Source organism: Quercus robur, chromosome 11 (genome assembly GCF_932294415.1).
Source record: "Quercus robur chromosome 11, dhQueRobu3.1, whole genome shotgun sequence".
Classification (NCBI taxonomy): Eukaryota; Viridiplantae; Streptophyta; class Magnoliopsida; order Fagales; family Fagaceae; genus Quercus; species Quercus robur.
Genome location: NC_065544.1, coordinates 7,341,121 through 7,361,478, shown reverse-complemented (window position 1 = coordinate 7,361,478; position 20,358 = coordinate 7,341,121). Strand labels below are relative to the sequence as shown.

The 20,358-nt window shown below is 34.8% G+C and overlaps 1 protein-coding gene across 3 annotated transcripts in view; it reads left to right on the top strand.

Moving 5' to 3' along the window:
- Positions 1 to 19,087: 19,087 nt before the first annotated feature.
- The window catches only part of LOC126707733 (cyclic nucleotide-gated ion channel 1-like), a 140,207-nt gene continuing 138,936 nt past the window's right edge, over positions 19,088 to 20,358 (top strand). Inside the window, exons 1-2 of one of the 3 annotated variants that reach the window (XM_050407599.1) lie at positions 19,088 to 19,430; positions 19,597 to 19,735. In XM_050407599.1, the coding sequence (XP_050263556.1) occupies positions 19,698 to 19,735 (38 nt within the window). In that variant the 5' untranslated portion in view covers positions 19,088 to 19,430; positions 19,597 to 19,697. Of the gene's footprint in view, positions 19,431 to 19,596; positions 19,736 to 20,358 lie in introns of those variants that run through there. The other 2 variants (XM_050407601.1, XM_050407602.1) reach the window with 2 other exon arrangements.

Sequence of the window (20,358 nt, the reverse complement as noted above, 5' to 3'; positions counted from 1 at the left end):
TTAATAATGAAGGTGTCATTATATGTTTATTTGTTGATTACTTGCTTATATTTGGAACTAACCTTGATATTGTACATGATGCTAAATGTTTTCTTCCCTCTATTTTTGCTATGAAAGATTTGAGTGAGGGAAATATAATCTTGGACATCAAGATCCTTAGAGATAATAATTGCATTACACTATTACAATCTTACTATGTGGAGAAAATACTTAAAAAGTTTATACACTTTATAATATGTCATCCATGTCTACCCTGTTTTACTCAAAAGTGTACTTGATTAAAAATCATCATGATAATATTATTACACAAGATAAACATGCACAAATAATTAGTAGTTTGACCAATCACACCGATTGAGAGAGACAGGCTGTGTTATTACTCTCTTATATTTTATTTTTTATTTTTTTGGTAGAATTTACTCTCTTATGTACTCTCTTATATACTCTATATCCACATGCCACAAATTTCCATGCAATTTTCTGAAGCATGTTACTTTGGACCCATCAGATAGTTTAATAGCTGTTAGTGTTGGTAACCTGTAAAATTCCGATGTATCTCTTTCGTTCTGGTTCCAACCAAAACTCTTTTATAACCTGACTACATTATTAATTGAAGTTCTAAATACCAACTACCTATCGTACATACATTAAGTGGTGACTAGCCAACAGTGCTGTCTTATTCATTCAGTAACTTTACTAACTATCGTACGATTAAGTGGTGACAGCCAACAATGCTGTCTTATTCATTTAGTAACTTTACCAACTATGGTACATACATTTATGATGACAACATTGATTAGACATAAATATAATTTTTAGGTTATTTAGCCAATAGTTTGAGTTATTAACAATTACGAAGTGTACTTATTTTTTCATTTTTACCAAATGTTTTGTTAGGAAGTTGCGAACTTGAAATTTTTTTTTTTTTTTATTAAATAAGATTTTGCGAAAATTTTTCTATTTTATAATTATTGATGTGAAATATTGTGATTTGTGGTTTATATTGAAAACTATGTCAAGAATGAGTTTATATAAAAGTGATAATGCTTTGAAATACAACTTATTATCTTAATAAATTGTGAAAAAAAATTATGTTTATAAGATTACTAATTTTTGTTAAGAATTTTGTAACTCATTAATTGACACTTTTTGATATTTTTAACAGAAACATTTTGTAAGATTGAATTTGTAAGGTTGAATTTAATCAACCATCTTGTTGGCTTTATTCCGTGTCAAATTTGCTTGTATTTCAGCAATTAGTAACCCTGTATTTAGGTGGGTTTGTTATAAGGGTAGTGAGTGAGATAGAGCGTTGAATGCTCAAGAGTGTGCAAGAAAACAGAGTCTCGCGGCTGGATCTCGCGGGTGACTCGCGGCTGCAAGCAACCAGAAGCAGCACACGTGCCAAGCATGCCAGAAGTTGAAGCGTCATGCTAGCTGGAACATTATAGGACAAAATAGGACAACTGGCCGTTCTGTTATCTCACAGCTAGATCTCGCGACTCAGTCAAGTCGCGAGGCCAAGCTGCGAGCCAGCCCTGTTTTGAAAAACCTGACGTTTTATATTCCATTCTCACCCTAGTATAAATACCCCTTATACCCACGAAAGAATGAGAGCTTTCAGGGAGAATTTTGAGTGAGAAACCTTAGAGTAAAATAAGATTGATTCATCCACAATCTTTACATAAGAGACTCTTCAAATTCCTCAACTCTCTTCCTCTCCATTGTTAAATCCTTGAGAAACATTTTACCAAAACTTTTTCTCACCATATCCATTATTGTGAGAGGGCTGTTTGGTGTTCTGAGAAGCAGTTAGGAAGGAACCAATTTACATTGGTTAATGCTATGGTCAAGTAGCGGAATCCGGGAAGTTAGAAAAGAAATAGGTTCGGTGCAACCTCGTTGGAGCAAAAAACTTGGAGGACTTAGGTACACTGGGTAGATTAGGCTTGAAGGGTCTATTACTGTTCATGTATCTCAACTACATTTTCTAGTGGATTGTTTACCGCTTGGAGGGCGGCGGAGAGGTTTTACGCCGAGGGCTTCGGTTTCTTATTCGATAACACATCGTGTGTTGTCCTTGTGTTTGCATCTCTCTTCCCTTTATCTTTGCCTTTTATTTTCTGCTGTGGATGTGATTTTAATTGGCTTAGAGTATTTACCAATTCTGTATTAAGCTTTTATTTCATGTTCCGCACATTAATTGTTTGATATAAAGCTTGAATTGGTAATTTGTAAATTGGGGGTCTAAACATTCAAGGGTGTTTTTACACTATTTGAACTTTCAGAATTTAATCAACCATCTTGTTGGTTTTATTCCATACCAAATTTGCTTGTATTTCAGCATTTAGTAACTTTGTATTTAGGTGGGATTCTTGTAAGGGTAGTGAGTGAGATAGTGTAAAGAAATGCTCAAGAGTATGTAAGAAAAACAGAGACTCACGATAGGACAAAATAGGACAACTGGCCATTCTGTTATCTCACAGCTGGATCTCGCGACTCAGTCAAGTCGCGAGGCCAAATCACGAGCCAGCCCTATTTTGAAAAACCTGACTCTTCAGATTCCATTCTCACCCTAGTATAAATACTCCTCATTCCCACGAAAGAAAGAGAGCTTCCAGAGAGAATTTTGAGAGAGAAATATTAGAGTAAAACAAGATTGATCCATCCACAATCTTCACATAAGAGACTCTTTAAATTCCTCTACTCTTTTCCTCTCCATTGTTAAATCCTTGAGAGGCCTTTTACCAAAACTTTTTCTCACCATATCCATTACTGTGAAAGGGCTGTTTGGTGTTTTGGGAAGCAGTTAGGAAGGAACCAATTTCACATTGGTTGATGCTATGGTCAAGTAGCGGAATCCGGGAAGTTAGAAAAGAAATAAGTTCGGCGCATCCTCGTTGGAGCAAGAAGCTTGGAGGGCTTAGGTACACTGGGTAGATTAGACTTGGAGGGTCTATTGCTGTTCATGTATCCCAACTACATTTTCTAGTGGATTACTTACCGCTTGGAAGGCGGCAGAGAGGTTTTACGTCGAGGGCTTCGGTTTCTTCTTCGATAACATATTTTTGTGTTGTCCTTGTATTTGCATCTCTCTTACCTTAATCTTTGCCTTTTATTTTCTGCTGTGGATGTGATATTAATTGGCTTAAATTATTTACCAATTCTGTTTATAGCTTGTGTTCATTTTCCGCACACTAATTGTTTGTCATAAAGCTTGAATTTGTTATTTTGTAATTGGGGGTCTAAACGTTCAAGGGTGTTTTATACACTATTTGAACTTTCAATTGATATCAGAGCGGGTACACTTTTATTGGTTTCATTACCATAGTGTGATCCTTGACCCCATATTGAGAAGGACCGGTCTCAATCCCTAAATGCATCTCCATATTTTGATGGTAGTAATTATGCTTTTTGGAAGGTCCGCATGAGAGCATTTTTATGTTCCATTGATGAATCAGTTTGGGATGCTATTGATATAGGTTGGACCAGACCTGAGGAAGCCAAATCCACATGGGATAAGGCAGCACTCGCCGCATCTAATGCTAACAGTAAAGCACTTAATGCGATTTTCTGTGGTGTGTCTCCAGATGAGTTTCACAGGATTTCTCACATTACCGTTGCCAAGGAAGCATGGGAGATATTGGAGACCACCTACGAAGGCACGAAGAAAGTGAAAAACACCAAGCTGCAGATGTTGACCACTCGGTTTGAGGAGCTCAAAATGAGTGAGGATGAGTCCTTTGACTCTTTCTATAGCAAGCTGAATAAGGTGGTTGTCAACAAGTTCAATTTAGGGGAGAAAACGGAGGATTCTAAAATAGTAAGGAAGATCCTTCGATCATTGTCAGAAAGTTTTTGTGCCAAAGTGACAGCGATTGAAGAGAGTAAGGACCTTGATGACATCAAAGTCCAAGAGCTGGTTAGTTCTCTTTAGACTTATGAAATGTCACTGCCCACTCAACGGAAGAGCAAATCTCTTGCTCTTAAGATCATTAATGAAAAGTTAGAAGTCCATGACTCATCGGATGAGGATGTGGTTGACAAAGATGTTGCATACCTTGTGAAGAATTTTCGAAAATTCTTGAAATTCAAGAATAATGGTAAATTTGGTGATAAAGGGAAATTCCAAAGTTCAAGAAAGGAGAAAAGGGAATTCAAAAAGAAAGATGGAAAATAATCCCAATCTACATAAAGCGTCACTTGTTTTGAATGCAACAGGCATGGACACTTTAAGAAAGAATGTCCGAATTATTTGAAATCAAAAGGCAAAGTGTATGCCACAACACTGAGTGACTCGGATTCATCCAACTCAAATTCTAAGGAAAGTTGTGATGAAAAAGGGAATTATTCTGCTTTTATGACTATTGCCCATATTGAGTCCTCAGATAAGTTGAATTTGCTTGTACGAGAACTTGGAGAACATAGTGATGAAGAATCATTGGGAGTTGTTGAAAAATTAGATGCTAAAGAAGATGAAAGCACAACCAATCTTCAAGAAAATTATAACTCGCTCCTGGAGAAGTCGGGTGAGTAGACAAGGGTGGCCAAGGTAGCTGTGAGAAAGATGAAGAAGGCAGAGGAGGACTATAAAAGTCTTCTAATTCGCTATAAGAATGCCAAATGTGAGATAGAAACATTAAATGGTGAGCTATCAGAAGCCTATACAAAAGTGAGATTTCTTGAGCAATAAGTTGTGCAAGAAAATGCTAAGATAGAGAGGGTCTCTACTAAGAAGCCCGATGATGTTATTTCATCTCAAAAGCATTTTTCAGACAAATCAGGGTTGGGATATACCGGAGGGAGTAGCTCATCTGGCAATATCACCAAAGAAGTGAAGTTTATAAAGGCTAAAGAGTCAGTTGAAGTTGGCCCTACTGCTGAGAAGCCCAAGATAAAGGAGAAGAGGAATGTGGAGAACCAACGGATGTTGAACAACCCCCGTAATCAATCTGTGGGCAGGTTTGAATCCTGAGCCAAGTCTCGTCCTCAACCACAAAGAGGTCCTAGATCAAACTATGTGTGTCATAACTGTGGACTTCAAGGGCATACTCGACCAAATTATCAAAAGCTGAGAGTAATGAATAGTGCAACTGCTCCAAGGTCACGAGGACCTAGAAATGACAAGAGAAATTGGGCTGGTGAACCATCAAGAGATCAAAATGGTGATCCCGGAATGATGGACGTGATGAAGATGATTGGTACTTTCAGCAACTGCTTGGAAAGCTTCACACGAAGGTTTGAAAGCCCTAATTCTCGTACCCAATCCGATAAGGAAATCACCCCAAACGCAAGTGATGTGTGGGTGAAAAAGGGTACTCATGCATAAGCATTACAACATGTCCATGTATCAATACTTCCTATGCTTTGTGACTTTGTTTGGTTGTTTGCTTATTAATTGTGTTGGTTGAAATTTGTTTCTTTGTTTTTGCATTTCTTTTCGTTCATTTTTGTTGATTTTGATCAATCTTTTCCGTCTTATGTGTCAAAAATCCAAAAACCACATAAAAAGTAGAAAATCAAAAAGTTTGATCAACATTGTTGAGTTTTGTCTCAAAACTTGTTCTGCCTTGTACCTTTGTGCTAATGGCTTTGTGCATTTACGAGCGTAGCTTGTTCCTTTGCACTCTCATCACTGTGGAAGAAATCTTGTAATCTATGTGACTGTTGTAAATAGATCTTCAAACTTGTCATGAATGATTAGTGAATGGTTATGTTGATCTTAAGACATGCATAGATTTGTGCTTATATATCTTCCCACTCTTTATTTTGTTGTTTTTACTAAAAAGAGCTCACCAAATGTAAATCTCCAATGAAAAGAGATATTGAGCTACAAAAGTCTATCGCACATACTAGTATTTGACTAGGAAAAAGGAAAAGCGACCAAAAATAAAGTATATGATTATTCAAAAGGCCAAAGTCTATCTCATCAAGGTGAAATATCAAATATCACTCTCACAATGAGAGGTGATTGTCTCAAAAGGATAAAAAAGATCAAATGTTATGATTAAAAGTGGAGTTAAATGTAAAGCTCCAAATTATGTAATCAAGTCTTGTGGGAGGTCATATATGCATACTTCTATAATTGAGATGGGTCGCATGATCTAGTGCTAATTGTGTATGCCTTGGTTGAATTGATCATTGAAGCTTCATATTAGACTAAGGTCTATCTCATTGTTGATATCCACACACAACACACAAGTTTATGTTCAATGAATGTCATATTCATTTGTGTGATTGTACTTGATAAAATGTGTTTTCACATGCTCAATCTTTGTTGATTCAAACACAAAAAGATTTTTGAGTGTTTTAGTTGTTTTTGGAAAGTATTTTGTTCTCTCAAAAACTGAAAATTTCAAAAATAGTGTTGCTCTGTTTTAGCGACTCAGTCGCGGGTCAGTCAAGTCGCATGCCACAGTTGCAAGCTCGCGAGTCAGTTTTGGCAACTTGTTCACGAGTGGAAGGTCCAATCGCGAGGGGTACACAGAGATTTTCGCGGCTTAGCTCTCGACTTCCTCACGAGTGAGACTTCCAGTCGTGAAAAACACTTAGCAAATTTTTCAAATCTTTTGGCATGAAGTGTTTTGGCGGGTGATTTTGGCGACTTACCTCAATCGTGAAAAACGCATGTTTTGCACAGTAAGGGCAGTTTTTAAAAATCATTTTCAGTTTTCCCTCGAACTTTTTGTGACTATTCACTTTCTCTCTCAACTGTTACTTACCCAAACACTCCGTGTCACCCTCTTCGAACTCCATTTTTGCTTATTCCAACTCAAAATCTTCAAGAAAAAGGTATGGGTTCTCATTCTCTCACTCAGTATTTCTTGTTTTTGAGCTTGTCCCTCTTGATTATATGTGTTGTTATTCTGATTTGCGTTGGGCTGGTAATTTGGTGTTGAGCTTTGTCCATGTATGGCATGTTGAGGATCTTGGTTTATATGAACTTGTTTAGGTTGCTAGATTTGTTCATTAATATTTGTCTTCTTTATGCTTATGGTTTATTGATTAATTTATACCCATTTCATTTGAACCCACCTTATTTAGTTGATTCAAAATGATTGTGTTTTGTTTGTTGGGTTATATTGATTTGATTCTGTGTTAGTATATCTAGTGTGTGCATCTGTCTTGTGTATTTTGTGTCATCTCATACTCATCAAAATATATGTTTCATTGACATATGTTTGTCCTTTGGGTGATGTTATACTCTGCAGCATTAGAACTCTTCTGCAAAATGTTGGTTGTTCTTGAGTATCTACCAATGGGTACACTCATTTGAGTTGTTGGTTTAAGTTTTGAGGCTTTTCCTTTATACCTGTCTTTAAGCCATCTTTGGGCTTGTTGGTCTACAATTATCTCTTTATGACACTAACAAAGTACTGATTTGTTTTACACATGTACTGTACTTTGTTGTTGTGGCCTTTTTTGCTTGTCTACAGATGGCTCCTTCATCCCCAAAGAAGAAAACACCTGCCAAGAAAGCAGATAAGAGAATGAAAATGGACCCTAATCTGTTTAGGTCTGTTTCCCATTTTGAGAGATACAAGAATTTTTTCTTAAAGGCAGGAATCATACAAGAAAGGTATGTGGATTTGGAGGATTTGAGGGACACCTTTATCTCTAGTTGTTTTGAGGGGAGAGGATGGGAAAGGCTACTAAGTGATTTCCCAGTTGTGTGTGAACCCCTAATTAGGGAGTTTTACTCCAATGCTGTGATAAGGGAAGATGAGTTGAGCTGCTGGGTTAGAGGAATAGAATTCACCCTAGATGCACATGACATTGATGATGTGCTAGGTCTTGAGGGGTAAGAAGATCATGATTTTATCAACAATAAGGATAGGATGCTGTCTATTGAAACTGTACAACAGAGGATTGGTGGACAGAGAGAAGGGAAATGCCTAAATACCACAGCCTTTCCGGTGGACATGAGATGTCTCATTATTATCATGATGTTTAGCCTGTATCCTATAAAGAAGTTGACTACAATTAACAATGCCAGAGCAATTTTTCTGATGGAGTCCAAGGAAAATACATTCATTGATATCAGTTTCCACATATTTGATACTATTGTGGATGAGACTAGAACCACTTCTAGGCCTAAACTGATCTTCCCGAGTCTACTCATGAGGATTTTCAGAAAGAAGGGTGTTGCAATCCCTCGAGACATCAGTCCCATGTCTACACCTTCAGCAATTAACAAGCAAACCTTCAAGAGGATAAGTGTTCATCTTCCAGGTGAAGAAGATGAAGGTGATGAAGGAGAGGGTGTCCCAATGGAGACTGAGGTAGAGGCAGTAGGTCAGGCATCAACTTCAACACCCAGAAGGAGTGGCAAGAGGACAAGAGCATCAACTTCTTCAGATATACCTCTAGATGCATTTCAGGTCATTCTGGAAAGACTTGAAGGAATTAGAGAGGTCCAGACTGAGCAGTCTGAGAAGATAGTAGCCATGCAGGACCAGCTTGATGTTCTCTCAGCAAAATTTGATAGCATCACCACACATCATGGGCAGTGACCCTTTGGCCATTCCGGTCAAAAAGGGGGAGTACTATTTTGAGGGAGAGCAGTAAAAAACAATGTCAATTTTGTTTATTTTGTTTATGTTTATGGTTAAAGTATTATGTTTTGGATAATTTGTTGTTATTATGGGTTTGATACACTGTGGTTTTGGTTTATGTTTGATTCTAACTCATAACACATGGATGGTTTTGAAACTTTGTTACTTTTTATATATTGATGATGTTTTTCAGTATATAGTGTGATTTGTACCCATGTTGTTTTTGTAAGCTTTTAGGGTTTGTTTTCATTATCTGTAGGTTTTATGGTTTGTACCATGCTTTATGCAACCTTTATGCTTTGTTTAAATCAGTACTTCTAACTAAATGTCATGCATTTTCTTGTTAAATACTGTCACTCTTGTGCCCTTGTAGGATTGTTCCTAGATGCATATACTTAGTGTATTATGCATTGGTTGAGTGTTAGGCATACAAGTGGTTTGCATTGTTCTTGTTAGCTTGTATGTTCAAGTGTTCATTCCAAGTGTGAATAAGCATTGTGGTCACTACCTTGTAGTGATTATTTGTTTGATCAAGTCATGGTTTGTTTCTTAACTCCATCTTTGTTTGATCACATCATGCCTGCTTCATATGCATTTCATACTTTTCTGCATACAATGATCATTATGTATTGTTGTGTTTCAAGAGATTCATGTTCATATAATTCAAGAGCTTCACAGTTTCTAGAGTTAGGTGTGAGTGAGTTTTGTTCAACTGTTCTCAACTCACATGTTAAGTCTAGAGTCTGTTTTAGGATTTTGTCACAGAATAGCCAAAGGGGGAGATTGTAAGGTTGAATTTAATCAACCATCTTGTTGGCTTTATTTCGTGCCAAATTTGCTTGTATTTCAGCATTTAGTAACCCTGTATTTAGGTGGGATTCTTGTAAGGGTAGTGAGTGAGATAGTGTGAAGAAATGCTTAAGAGTATGCAAGAAAAACAGAGACTCGCAACTGGATCTCGTGGGTGACTCGCAGCTGCAAGCCGCCAGAAGCTGCACACGTGCCAGGCATGCCAGAAGTTGAAGCATCATGCTAGCTAGAGCACTACAGAACAAAATAAGACAACTGGCTGTTCAGTTATCTCGCGGCTGGATCTCGCGACTCAATCAAGCCGCAAGCTAGCCCTGTTTTGAAAAACTTGATTCTTCACATTCCATTCTCACCCTAGTATAAATACCCCTCATACCCACGAAAGAAAGAGAGATTCCAAAGAGAATTTTGAGAGAGAAACCCTAGAATAAAACAAGATTGATTCATCCACAATCTTCACATAAGAGACTCTTCAAATTCCTCTATACTCTTCCTCTCCATTGTTAAATCCTTGAGAGGCCTTTTACCAAAACATTTTCTCACCATATCCATTACTGTGAGAAGGCTGTTTGGTGTTCTGGGAAGCAGTTAGGAAGGAACCAATTTCACATTGGTTGATGCTATGGTCAAGTAGCGGAATTCGAGAAGCTAGAAAAGAAATAGATTCAGCGCAACCTCGTTGGAGCAAGAAGCTTGGAGGGCTTAGGTACACTGGGTAGATTAGGCTTGAAGGGTCTATTGTTGTTCATGTATCCCAACTACATTTTCTAGTGGATTACTTACCGCTTGGAAGGCGGCGGAGAGGTTTTACGCCGAGGGCTTCGGTTTCCTCTTCGATAACACATCGTTGTGTTGTCCTTGTGTTTGCATCTCTCTTCCCTTAATCTTTGCCTTTTATTTTCTACTATGGATGTGATATTAATTGGCTTAGATTGTTTACCAATTCTGTTTATAGCTTGTGTTCATTTTCCGCACACTAGTTGTTTATCATAAAGCTTGAATTGGTTATTTTGTAATTGAGAGTCTAAACATTCAAGGGTGTTTTATACACTATTTGAACTTTCACATTTAGTTTCAAATTCTCTCTTAACCATTGTATTATATAAAACAGAAAATTAAATAAAAAAAAAACTAATAAACAAAAAATATGGTTGATTTTTATTTCTCCCATTTTTTACACATTAGTTGAGTTGATTGCATAGTCTTCTCAGAGGAGTCTTCCTTCCTAGCCCCCTCCTATGAGAGGTGGATATCAGAATATGACTCTATGAAGGGAGAAAATATATGCGATTTTTGTTGCATGCATCCTCTCTCTTACATGGAGGTGGACTCCACATTTGCATGTATCCTCCCTTTTACATGGGGTGGACCCCACACTTGTGAGGTCCACCCCATGTAACGGGAAGATACATGCAACGGAAACAGCATATACCACCTCCTACGAAGTGGCCTTACAATTTCTTTAAAAAAAAATAAAGGAATTCTTATTGGTCGGTGAAGAAGATGATATTAATAGCGAGATAGACTTCAACCATTGTTAATGGTTAACACTTCCCACACTAGAACTAACTGGTAAAAAACCATGGTATGTGTTAAGTTTTATATATTTAGGAATAAATGTTTAGGTTCTAATTTTATGTAAGTTGGCAAAATGAAAACTAAAACATGTTTAGTTGAAGATTTTCTAACTCTTAGAATTGAGTTAGACGTTGCTTGTGATGTTTAAAGTCAAGATTTAAGAACAGTCAAGCTGCAGAAAGAAAAATTCAAAATCTACAACACTCGACTGATCGAAAGACAGACTCGAACAATCGAGAATCATATTCTGTGAAATAAAAGAGATATATATTTAGAACTACTTATTTACTTCTATTACAATTTCTGAACAATTAGATCAAAAGTATTGTGGTTCATTAGTATTGTTGGAAAAAATATTTTTATTTCTTATGAAAATTTAAAAAAAGGTCTATTGTACTTGAAATAAATAAAAAATTGTTGTGGTCACTAGTCCCAATAATAAAGCCTGAATATTGTAAAGTTAGCATCAAATATGACAGGCAAGCCAAACTTTCATATATATATATATATATATATGTGTGTGTGTGTGTGTGTGTGTGAGACATTTGTATTTCAAGTTTTCAACAATAATTGTGTGAATTAATCTAAAAACATGGATGGTTCAACCAAGGAGGTCCATGGCCTGGGGCCTTAGAATTGTTTTTTTTATAAACATAGTATAAAAATTTATGAGTTTTTATAATGAGAAATGATATATCCGCAATATTTTCACAACATTTTTACAACAAATTTTAAGTGGTAGGTTATTATTGGTTGTTATTGTTGAGGCAAAAAAGTAATCTTAATGTTAGGTTCAAATTTGAACCAATAACAACTAATCAACTATGATTTGTTGTGAAAATGTTGCGGATGTAACACCTCTCTTTTATAATTTAAATTCAAGAAAACTCTTCTTAGCCCTCTTCCAAGGCCCCTTTAAAATAAAATAATATAATAATAATTTAGGCTCAAACAATAACAACAAAATTTTGCACAAACAATAGCAACATGGATGGACAAGTGAGAATAGTTTACTCCTCAAGGTGATAAAAGTACTCCCATTCCACCCTTACCCACGCTTGGAAACTATTACACACACCACACCAGAAGATCCTCCTACAAATCCGTACCCACTTAGGCTGCATTTGTTTCAGTGTAAAATATTTTTCGGATGTAAAATATTTTCAGGTGAAAATATTTTCGAGAAATGAAAATATTTTCAAGTGTTTGGTTGCATTTCAAAAAATGCTTTGAAAAACATTTTCTAGTGTTTGGTTGTATTCTTGAAAATACTATAGAAAGCACATTTTTTACTTGTTACTCACATTTTCTTAGCTTCCAAACAAATATATAATACCAAATTTTCTCAATAGATTGGAGGTCGAGATTGAGAAACAAAACCCAACAAAAAAAATTCATCAACAGATAAACACAAAAGAAACAAAACCCAACAAAAAAAATTCATCAAATCCGGAGGTCGAGGGAAAGAGAGATAGATCGGCGGTCGAGAACGATGGCGGTCGAGAACGATGGAGAGAACAATGGCGCAAGTGAGCTTTAGGTCGAGAATGAGATCAGTCTTGGGTGGTGACGATCTAGGCGGTGCTGGGGTGCGACGATCTCGTCGGTACTGGGGTGCGACTCGCCGGTGCTTGGATTTGCGATCAAAGCTCTCGTCGGTGCTTGGAAGTGGTGATCGAAGCTCTCGCCGGTTTTACTGTTTCTCTCTCTCTTCTATTTTCCTGGGATGGAAATCAATTGTAGAGAAAATAAAAGTGTAAAATATTTTACAGGGTTTTGGGGCATGATTTACAGTCAACGGAAATCATTTTCCATTTGACTGAATTTTCCGAGACAATCTAAACACGCCCAGTGGTGTAAAATATTTTCCGGAAACTATTTACTGCCGAAACAAACGCAGCCTAAGTATGAGAAGTTATACCCAAAGATCTCGATGCCACTAACTCCTCTCCCTCCATTATACTAGTGCCTACATTCCTACCTTCTTGGGAATGTGGTTACTCTAAACTACTACAAAAGCACCAAGGCACTTCCATTCCAAGGTATGTGTGCATAATTTCATATTCAAATTTTTAGAGTTTCTAAAGATTGTTGAGTTTCTAATTTAATCTTTGGAGGGTTTTTGGTAGACATTGCACCAATGCACTTCATAAGTATTATGCTCTTCAAGTCTTCTAACACTGCGAGTTTAGACAATTCTCTTGTTGATGATCCTGAGCATCATTAGTTGGGTTCATTACTTTTAACTAAATAACTTAAAGCTTCAATTATTTTCATCTATTTGTCTTATGTATTTCATTGAGTGGTCCGCTAATTTTTATTGTTTTATCAAGTTTGTGATGGGTGTCTCTATGCATTGAGCACTATGACATTGTTAAGCTTACTAAATAGACTTTCCAAATATAGATTTTATTTTATTTTGGGTTTTTTTCCCTTTTTTTATTTAGCAATAATAACTAGTCTTCTTTTAGAATATAATGGGACATACAATGAAATAATAAACATAATTTTTATTTGAGTTTTAGATTATGGGTAAGTTAACTGCAATATTTAACTTTTATTTTTTATTTTTTATTCAGGTAACTTTAATTGATTATGATCTTTTAATGAATTGTTTTTAAGTTAATATATTTAAAATAATTCCTTTGATATTTAGTATAAAATCAATTATAGATGATTTCCAAGATGTAAAGAAAGTTAATTTTCCTTTTAATAGATATTTACATTGCAAGTAGCAAGAAACATCTATTTTGTATTTTTTTCATTTGATAATATTTTTTTAAGTGAAAGGTTTTACTGTTTATTAGTATGCAGTAATTGCTATGCTCAGGGGCGGAGGGAGGGGGGGGGGTCGATGGGGGGCACTTGCCCCCCCTGGCCTTCTCAAAATTTCTCAAGCAGTAGTCGTGTAAAATGCAGTAAAAGTCCCCACTTGATAGTTGACACAAAAGACAATCTACTTTTTCTTGTTATTTATATTTATTAGCTTGTCAACAATTGTCAGACAATTTTACATTCACATGGCAACACTTTTTTTACATAATGGGTCCCATCTAATAGTACTTTCTTTTGCACACTACTTTGCCAACAACGACTGAAAATATATATATATATATATATATATATATATATATATATATATATATATATATTGTGGGGTCCAATAGTTTATGGGCCAGGCCCACTTGCTCATGGGGAGCCCGCAGGCCCAAGCTGAAAAAAGTTATGGCCCAAGCTTAAAAGTATAAGGCCGAGGATGGCCCAGATATGCAGCCGAGGATGGTTTAGTCCTCGGCAAGCCTAAAGCTCCCTTGACAAAAGGGGTAAAAGAGAACTATAAGAACAAATCCGTAAGAGGATCTAAAATATCTTGGGAAAGTTACCCTTATTACCCTTCATTGATAAGACTCTGCACCTAACAAAACCGGATTCTTAGGCTTTATTAACCATCCCCAACAATTCTGGGATTAGACTGACGGGACAAATATCAGTCCTGGAAAAAGTTGACCCTACACGTGGACGAGGGACAGCGAACGTAGGCTAGTATAAAAGAAAAGGTAAACTAATCAGGAAGGGGATCCCCATCTCACTTCCTGGGAAAAACTCCAGGGATGGGAATGACCGGACAATATATGTACACCACCACGAAAAACCCACCGCCGGGTAACCGGAGAAAGACATTAGTGCCCTTCGGACATGATCCGAGGAGTCCAATCCCTCAAGTTACAAAGTTGTAGGGCTTGGATATCCAGGCTGAAGCCTTTTCTTATCTGAGTTTCCCTGAAGTCCGGTTTGGACCAACGCCCCGTGACCAAACGCTAGCCTTTCAAGCCCACTCTCTACAAATCTTATTGTGAGGGATCCTTCACGTGCGAGCCCAACGTCATCGTTGGGCCGTTTGAGAATCGTGTCCTTACATATATTTATATATATACTCAATTGGACTTTGAAAGAAAAATCTATGTTTATGTGTAATGAGCCTACTTTAGCGCCTCACTAGTTGGTTTCCAACTTACAATTTTTTCCCTAGTTATCAACCTTTTCAATATCAAACTTGAGTTTTTGCTATAAACTCGAATTTTAACGACATAAAAAAGTAAAAATGTTTATATGAAATTTTAGAAGCATTCATGGCATTGAGTTGCATATAACTGAATAGAACTTCATAAGCATATTGCTATATTCTTAATATTTTTACATTGCTTTATTTTTCCAATTTATTTTAAAGATCCAAATTACATGTTTAAATTGTGTGTATTTAGTATCAATTAATTTATCTTAGATTAATTCTACCTTCAATATTGTCTTTTAATCTTGCCCCCCCCTAACTTGAAATTCTAGCTCCGCCACTGGCTGTGCTGCATAATGGGTTATGTGGCAAAAAAAAAAAAAAAAAAAAAAAGCAATATATATAAAAGAATTATATACAATGCACTTGATCAAGTAAACGCTTAAACACTTTTCATTTTCTTTTTCTTTTTTTCTTTTTTTTTTTTGAGAGGGTTCATTTTCTATTGTTAATACTAAATGAGTCCTAACTGGGTTTTCATTAAAAATAGGAAATTCATACGTTGGTTCCTCAATTCAATTGAAATCCTCGCTCCATCCCTTTCCACCCATAGATTCTGAACTTGTCTCATAACTAGTACCAAGTACTGATTATGAGCATGACAGGAGTTGCATTTATTTATTGCCTGCGTCTGTGCGGGTGTATACATTATTTATTGCCTTAAATATGTTTATCGATGCAAAACTTGTGATAAATAATTATCTGCTTTACGTCTTGAAATAATTCATTAATTCATTAAGTTGGTTGTAAGGGCCTAAACATGCTTTTCAGAGATAAACGTATATATAGTTGCAAATCTGATATCTAATAGTAACTAAATATTTTGTATATAAATAAAAACATTTTTTTTTTATCTTTTCATTTTATGATATTTTGTTAATATTAAATAAAGAAAAATGCTAACAGATACTCTTATGGCACGTTTGGTAACTGAATATAGATTACAAAAGAAATGATAATCTTTATTACTGGGAATAAAATGTGTTGTAATAGAATAAATAAACATATTCATTAGTTTGGCTGTGAGTTATAATATTAGAATTAAACTTATGATCTATTTTAGGAAATATCTCATTCATACAATTATATTTACAAGAAAATAATATATTTTAAATTTTAAAGAGACAAGTTATTTTCTGATGATTTTTTTTTTAATAATTGTTAGGTAGATATGAAAAGTTTATTTATTTGGAAATGTATTAATGTTAGAAATTATTACATCTACTAAAAAATAGCTATTACAACCCTTTTAGAGAGGAATAATTATTACTCATTTTAAAGAATAGCTATTCATAAGTAATGACTATTCCTTGTAATAAAAATATAACCAAACTATTGAATAACTAAACCATAGAAATAGCTGTTACATTACAGTGCCTACTACAGTCTACCAAACATGCCTCAAATGACCGAATTGCTATTACACATAAACAACTATTTCATTACAAGAGTTATTACAGCATACCAAACGTATCCTTAGGGTAATAGTTAATAATTCATTGAAAGAAAATTTTTATGGAAAAAAAAATTGAATATTTTGACAGCTTTTTACATTTATCATAAAAGTGATGTCAAAATTTTTAAAAATAAATTGTTAATTATTGCCTTAAGAATACAAGTTAGTATGCTTAAATAAATTATTAATTTGAGAATTTTCATTAAAATAGAAAATTGATACGTTGGCCCGGCCCCCTCCATTAAAAGCCTAGCTCCATCCCTATCTACCCATATTTTATTGATTGGTGAAAAAGACGACATAGGAAGACTTAAGGGATTGACCAATGTGAATGGTTCATAGCACTCACCAATTAAAATCATGATGAAAGGTCTTACTCTTATTTATTACTTGCAGCTGCTTCTGCAACTTCGCATTCTCTTAAAATTCTATAAGAAAGCCAATTTCTGCCACTCTTTGTGTTGTCCAGATGCCCTTCCCTGTGGTTCCGCCTTGTAAAATGCATGTTACTTGAGTTTGTGTTCTTGCTGTAAAACACAAAAGATCAATTTGGATACTGCTTATTTTGCTGAAAATTGAAAATAATTAAAAAATTATTGTTCACACGTTTGGCACTGTTCATAAACCTAAAATCACTGTTTATGAACAATGAACAGTACCAAACGCGCGTCCAAGGAAAAAAAAAAAAGAAAAAAAAGTAGAAAATGCAATACCCAAACGCCACCAAAGTTAAAAATAAAACTTTCAATCATTTAGGGGGTGTTTGGTATCGTGGTTTAAATAACAATTTTTAGTGTTTAAACAACATTACACATATTTTAACACAGTTTTTCACCTACACATATTTTCACAGAACAATAACAATATTACTAAAAATCTCTTATCAAACGAGTTATTACTCTCACGTCAGAGTCTGCAATAGTCTTTCACGTGGCATAGACGAACAAAACAAAACAGCTTTAAACAGACTGCATTTTTGGTCCTACATCTTGGGTCACTCCTCTAAGTTAATTTGGTAACCAAAACAGTTAATTTAATTCATATTATTTTTAATTTGCAGTTAATTTAATCTTACTAATAACTCATTAACTAATAAACAATATTTTTACTTGATAAGGTGTGCGATTGCTAACACGGTTGAAGTAATAATAAATAAAAAGATTTATTGAAAAATATTGCAAAGTGTACTTATTTTTTTCATTTTTTTACCATTTTTTTTTAAAGAAATAGTGAACTTAGATTTTTTTTTAATTCAAAAAGTATAACAATTTTCATAATTATTAATATGATATATGGTGATTAGCCTATAATAAAAATTGTGTCAATAGCAAATTATTTTAAAAGTAATTTTGCTTAAATCATGATTCTTGGCTTAATAAATTGTAGAAAATATTATATGTCCTTTTATGGCCTGTTTGATAGTTTAGAGAGGGGGGAGAGTAAATGGGAGGAGAGTAGAGGGGAATGGTTCCCCTCCACCTTGTTTGGATGTTTTTAAAATTAATAAGGGGGAATGGAGTAATTAGCCCTTGCTCTTATTTAGATGTTTTAAAAATTACGATGGAGAGTAAAGGAAATGATTAAAATAGACAAATTTACCCTTATTTGAAAATGAACTTGTAACATTGGTCTATTATTAATTTAGAAAGAGTAAATTGGGAAATTTATCTAGTCAATAATTTATCTACTCTACTCTCCCTCCAAATCTCTCCAATTTGGGGGAATTAAAAATGAGGGGTTAGAAGTAGTTGAAACCCCTCCAAACTCCTCCCCCTCCTTCCTTAAAAAACTTTCAAATAAGGTAATTGAATTACTTTCCATCCCTCTACTCTACTCTACTCTCCCTCCTTTTTTAAACTTCCAAACAAGTCATTAAGTTTTAACATGGTTGATTTTCTTTTCCGCCATATATTCCGTATTACTATGTTTAGCTAGCTGATTTTACTTTGGAATAAAGGAGATTCTAAAAATAAATAAAAACTTTGGAATAAATGAGACATGTCCTTTCGGGGTCCTCCCCCTTGGCCCATCCCCTTTGATGAGGGGGAGCCTCCACCGGAAAGACTTGACAATTTCTCAAAACAATTTGAATTCTTATCGGTTGAGGGCCTAATAATTTCTTTGAAAAAAATGAGTTTTTATTGGTTGGTATAGAAGACAATCTTAAAGAGAGACTAGACCATTGTCCGTGGTTCACACTACACACACTACTATTAAGTGTTTTTGGGTCTGAAGCAGATTGAAGATGGCCAGGTCTCCAAGGTTTTTATTTATTTTTTATCTTTTATTTTTAAGAGAGTTTCAAATTTATGACGTCCGCTCTTGATAATAACTCTTTATTATCAAACTAAGGTTGTTTTTGTTCATGTTATAGTTGTTGTAGTTAATCTTCTTTTATTAAAACAAACAAAGAATTGTTATGGTCTCACTGATTTAATCCAATACATTAAATATTTAGACTTCAATTAATTCAATTAATAAAGCCTCATATTTATAAAATTAAAAAAAAAAAAAAAAAGTTAGCCTCAAATATGATAAACAAATAGAAAAATTATTAAAAAATACTAAAGTTACAACATTTTCGTAATACAAAATTTGAGTGAGACGTAGCTATCTCATAATAGACGAAATAAATCCACTCAAAGATTCTTAACTTATCTTGTCGGTTGCTGAAAAAACGACAATAATAGAAGACTTGAGGGATTGACCATTGTGAATGGCTCTCACACTTCACACACTGTTTAAGAGCAAGCCAGGATTTGCTCTTGCTTATTACTTGCATCTGCTCTGCCTCTGCGCACTCTTAAAATCCCATAACAAAGCTAACTTCTGCCACTTTATGCATTGCTCCACCTTGTGAAATGCGTGCGACTTGAGTTGAGAGTGATCCGCTTGTAAAATCAGTGCTAATTGAGTTTGTTCAATTTACGCTTTTTTTTAACTACACATTTTTCTCTCTAAGGTGAATCATGTTACTTAATTTTATTACATTTTCTAATATGTAAAAAGTTCTGTAGATTTGTTTCATTTAGTAACACCATTTGGTGAAAATCTTTTGCTTCTCTCGAGAAAAAGAAAAAGAAAAAGAAAAAAGCCTTATTTGTCTAATCTGTTTCCCATTTCTCCAGGGATCAAGATTCAGATTTTCCTACCTAAGTTGGCTGGGCCTACAAATAGTTTAACGGCTGATTCTTTATTTTGGACATCGTTTCCTTGATAAGCTTTAGTTATGAATTCTCGTTCACCTCAGCGAGGGAATGGTACAAGGTTAGTTTACTTAGCTCTTGACATCATTCTTTTTGCCTCATCTATAATGTCTTTAACATCTATTCAAAATACTATAAATCCTTTCAAATTAGTTAATCACATTTGGTTAATTGCTATTCTTTTTCTCCTCTTTTTATGTTCTAATAATAACACTTATCTTTTTTTACTAGTCTAACATATTTCTAAATTGGTTACAATTAGGTTACCACATTTTTTCTTAAGCATGATAAATCTGCAAATATTAAAATTTCAAAATTAAAATTGATAAAATTTTATCTAAGATTAACTATGTTGAATGTTTAATTAGTATGTAAAACACTAATGAATGTTTAGACCCTCAATTTTAACAATATCAACACAAGCTTATATACAAACAATATATGTGTGGAATGATGAATATAAGCTATAACCAAATAGGTAAAACACTCTATACCATAATTAATCACAAACACAGCAGCAATTAAAGATAAAGAGTAAAGGAAGAGAGATGCAAACACAAAGATAACACCGACATGTGTTATTGAAGAGGAAATTGAAGAACTTGGTAAAAACCTTTTTGCCGCCCTTCAAGCGGTCAAATGATCCACTAAAGAATAAAGTTGGAATACATGAATAATAGAAGA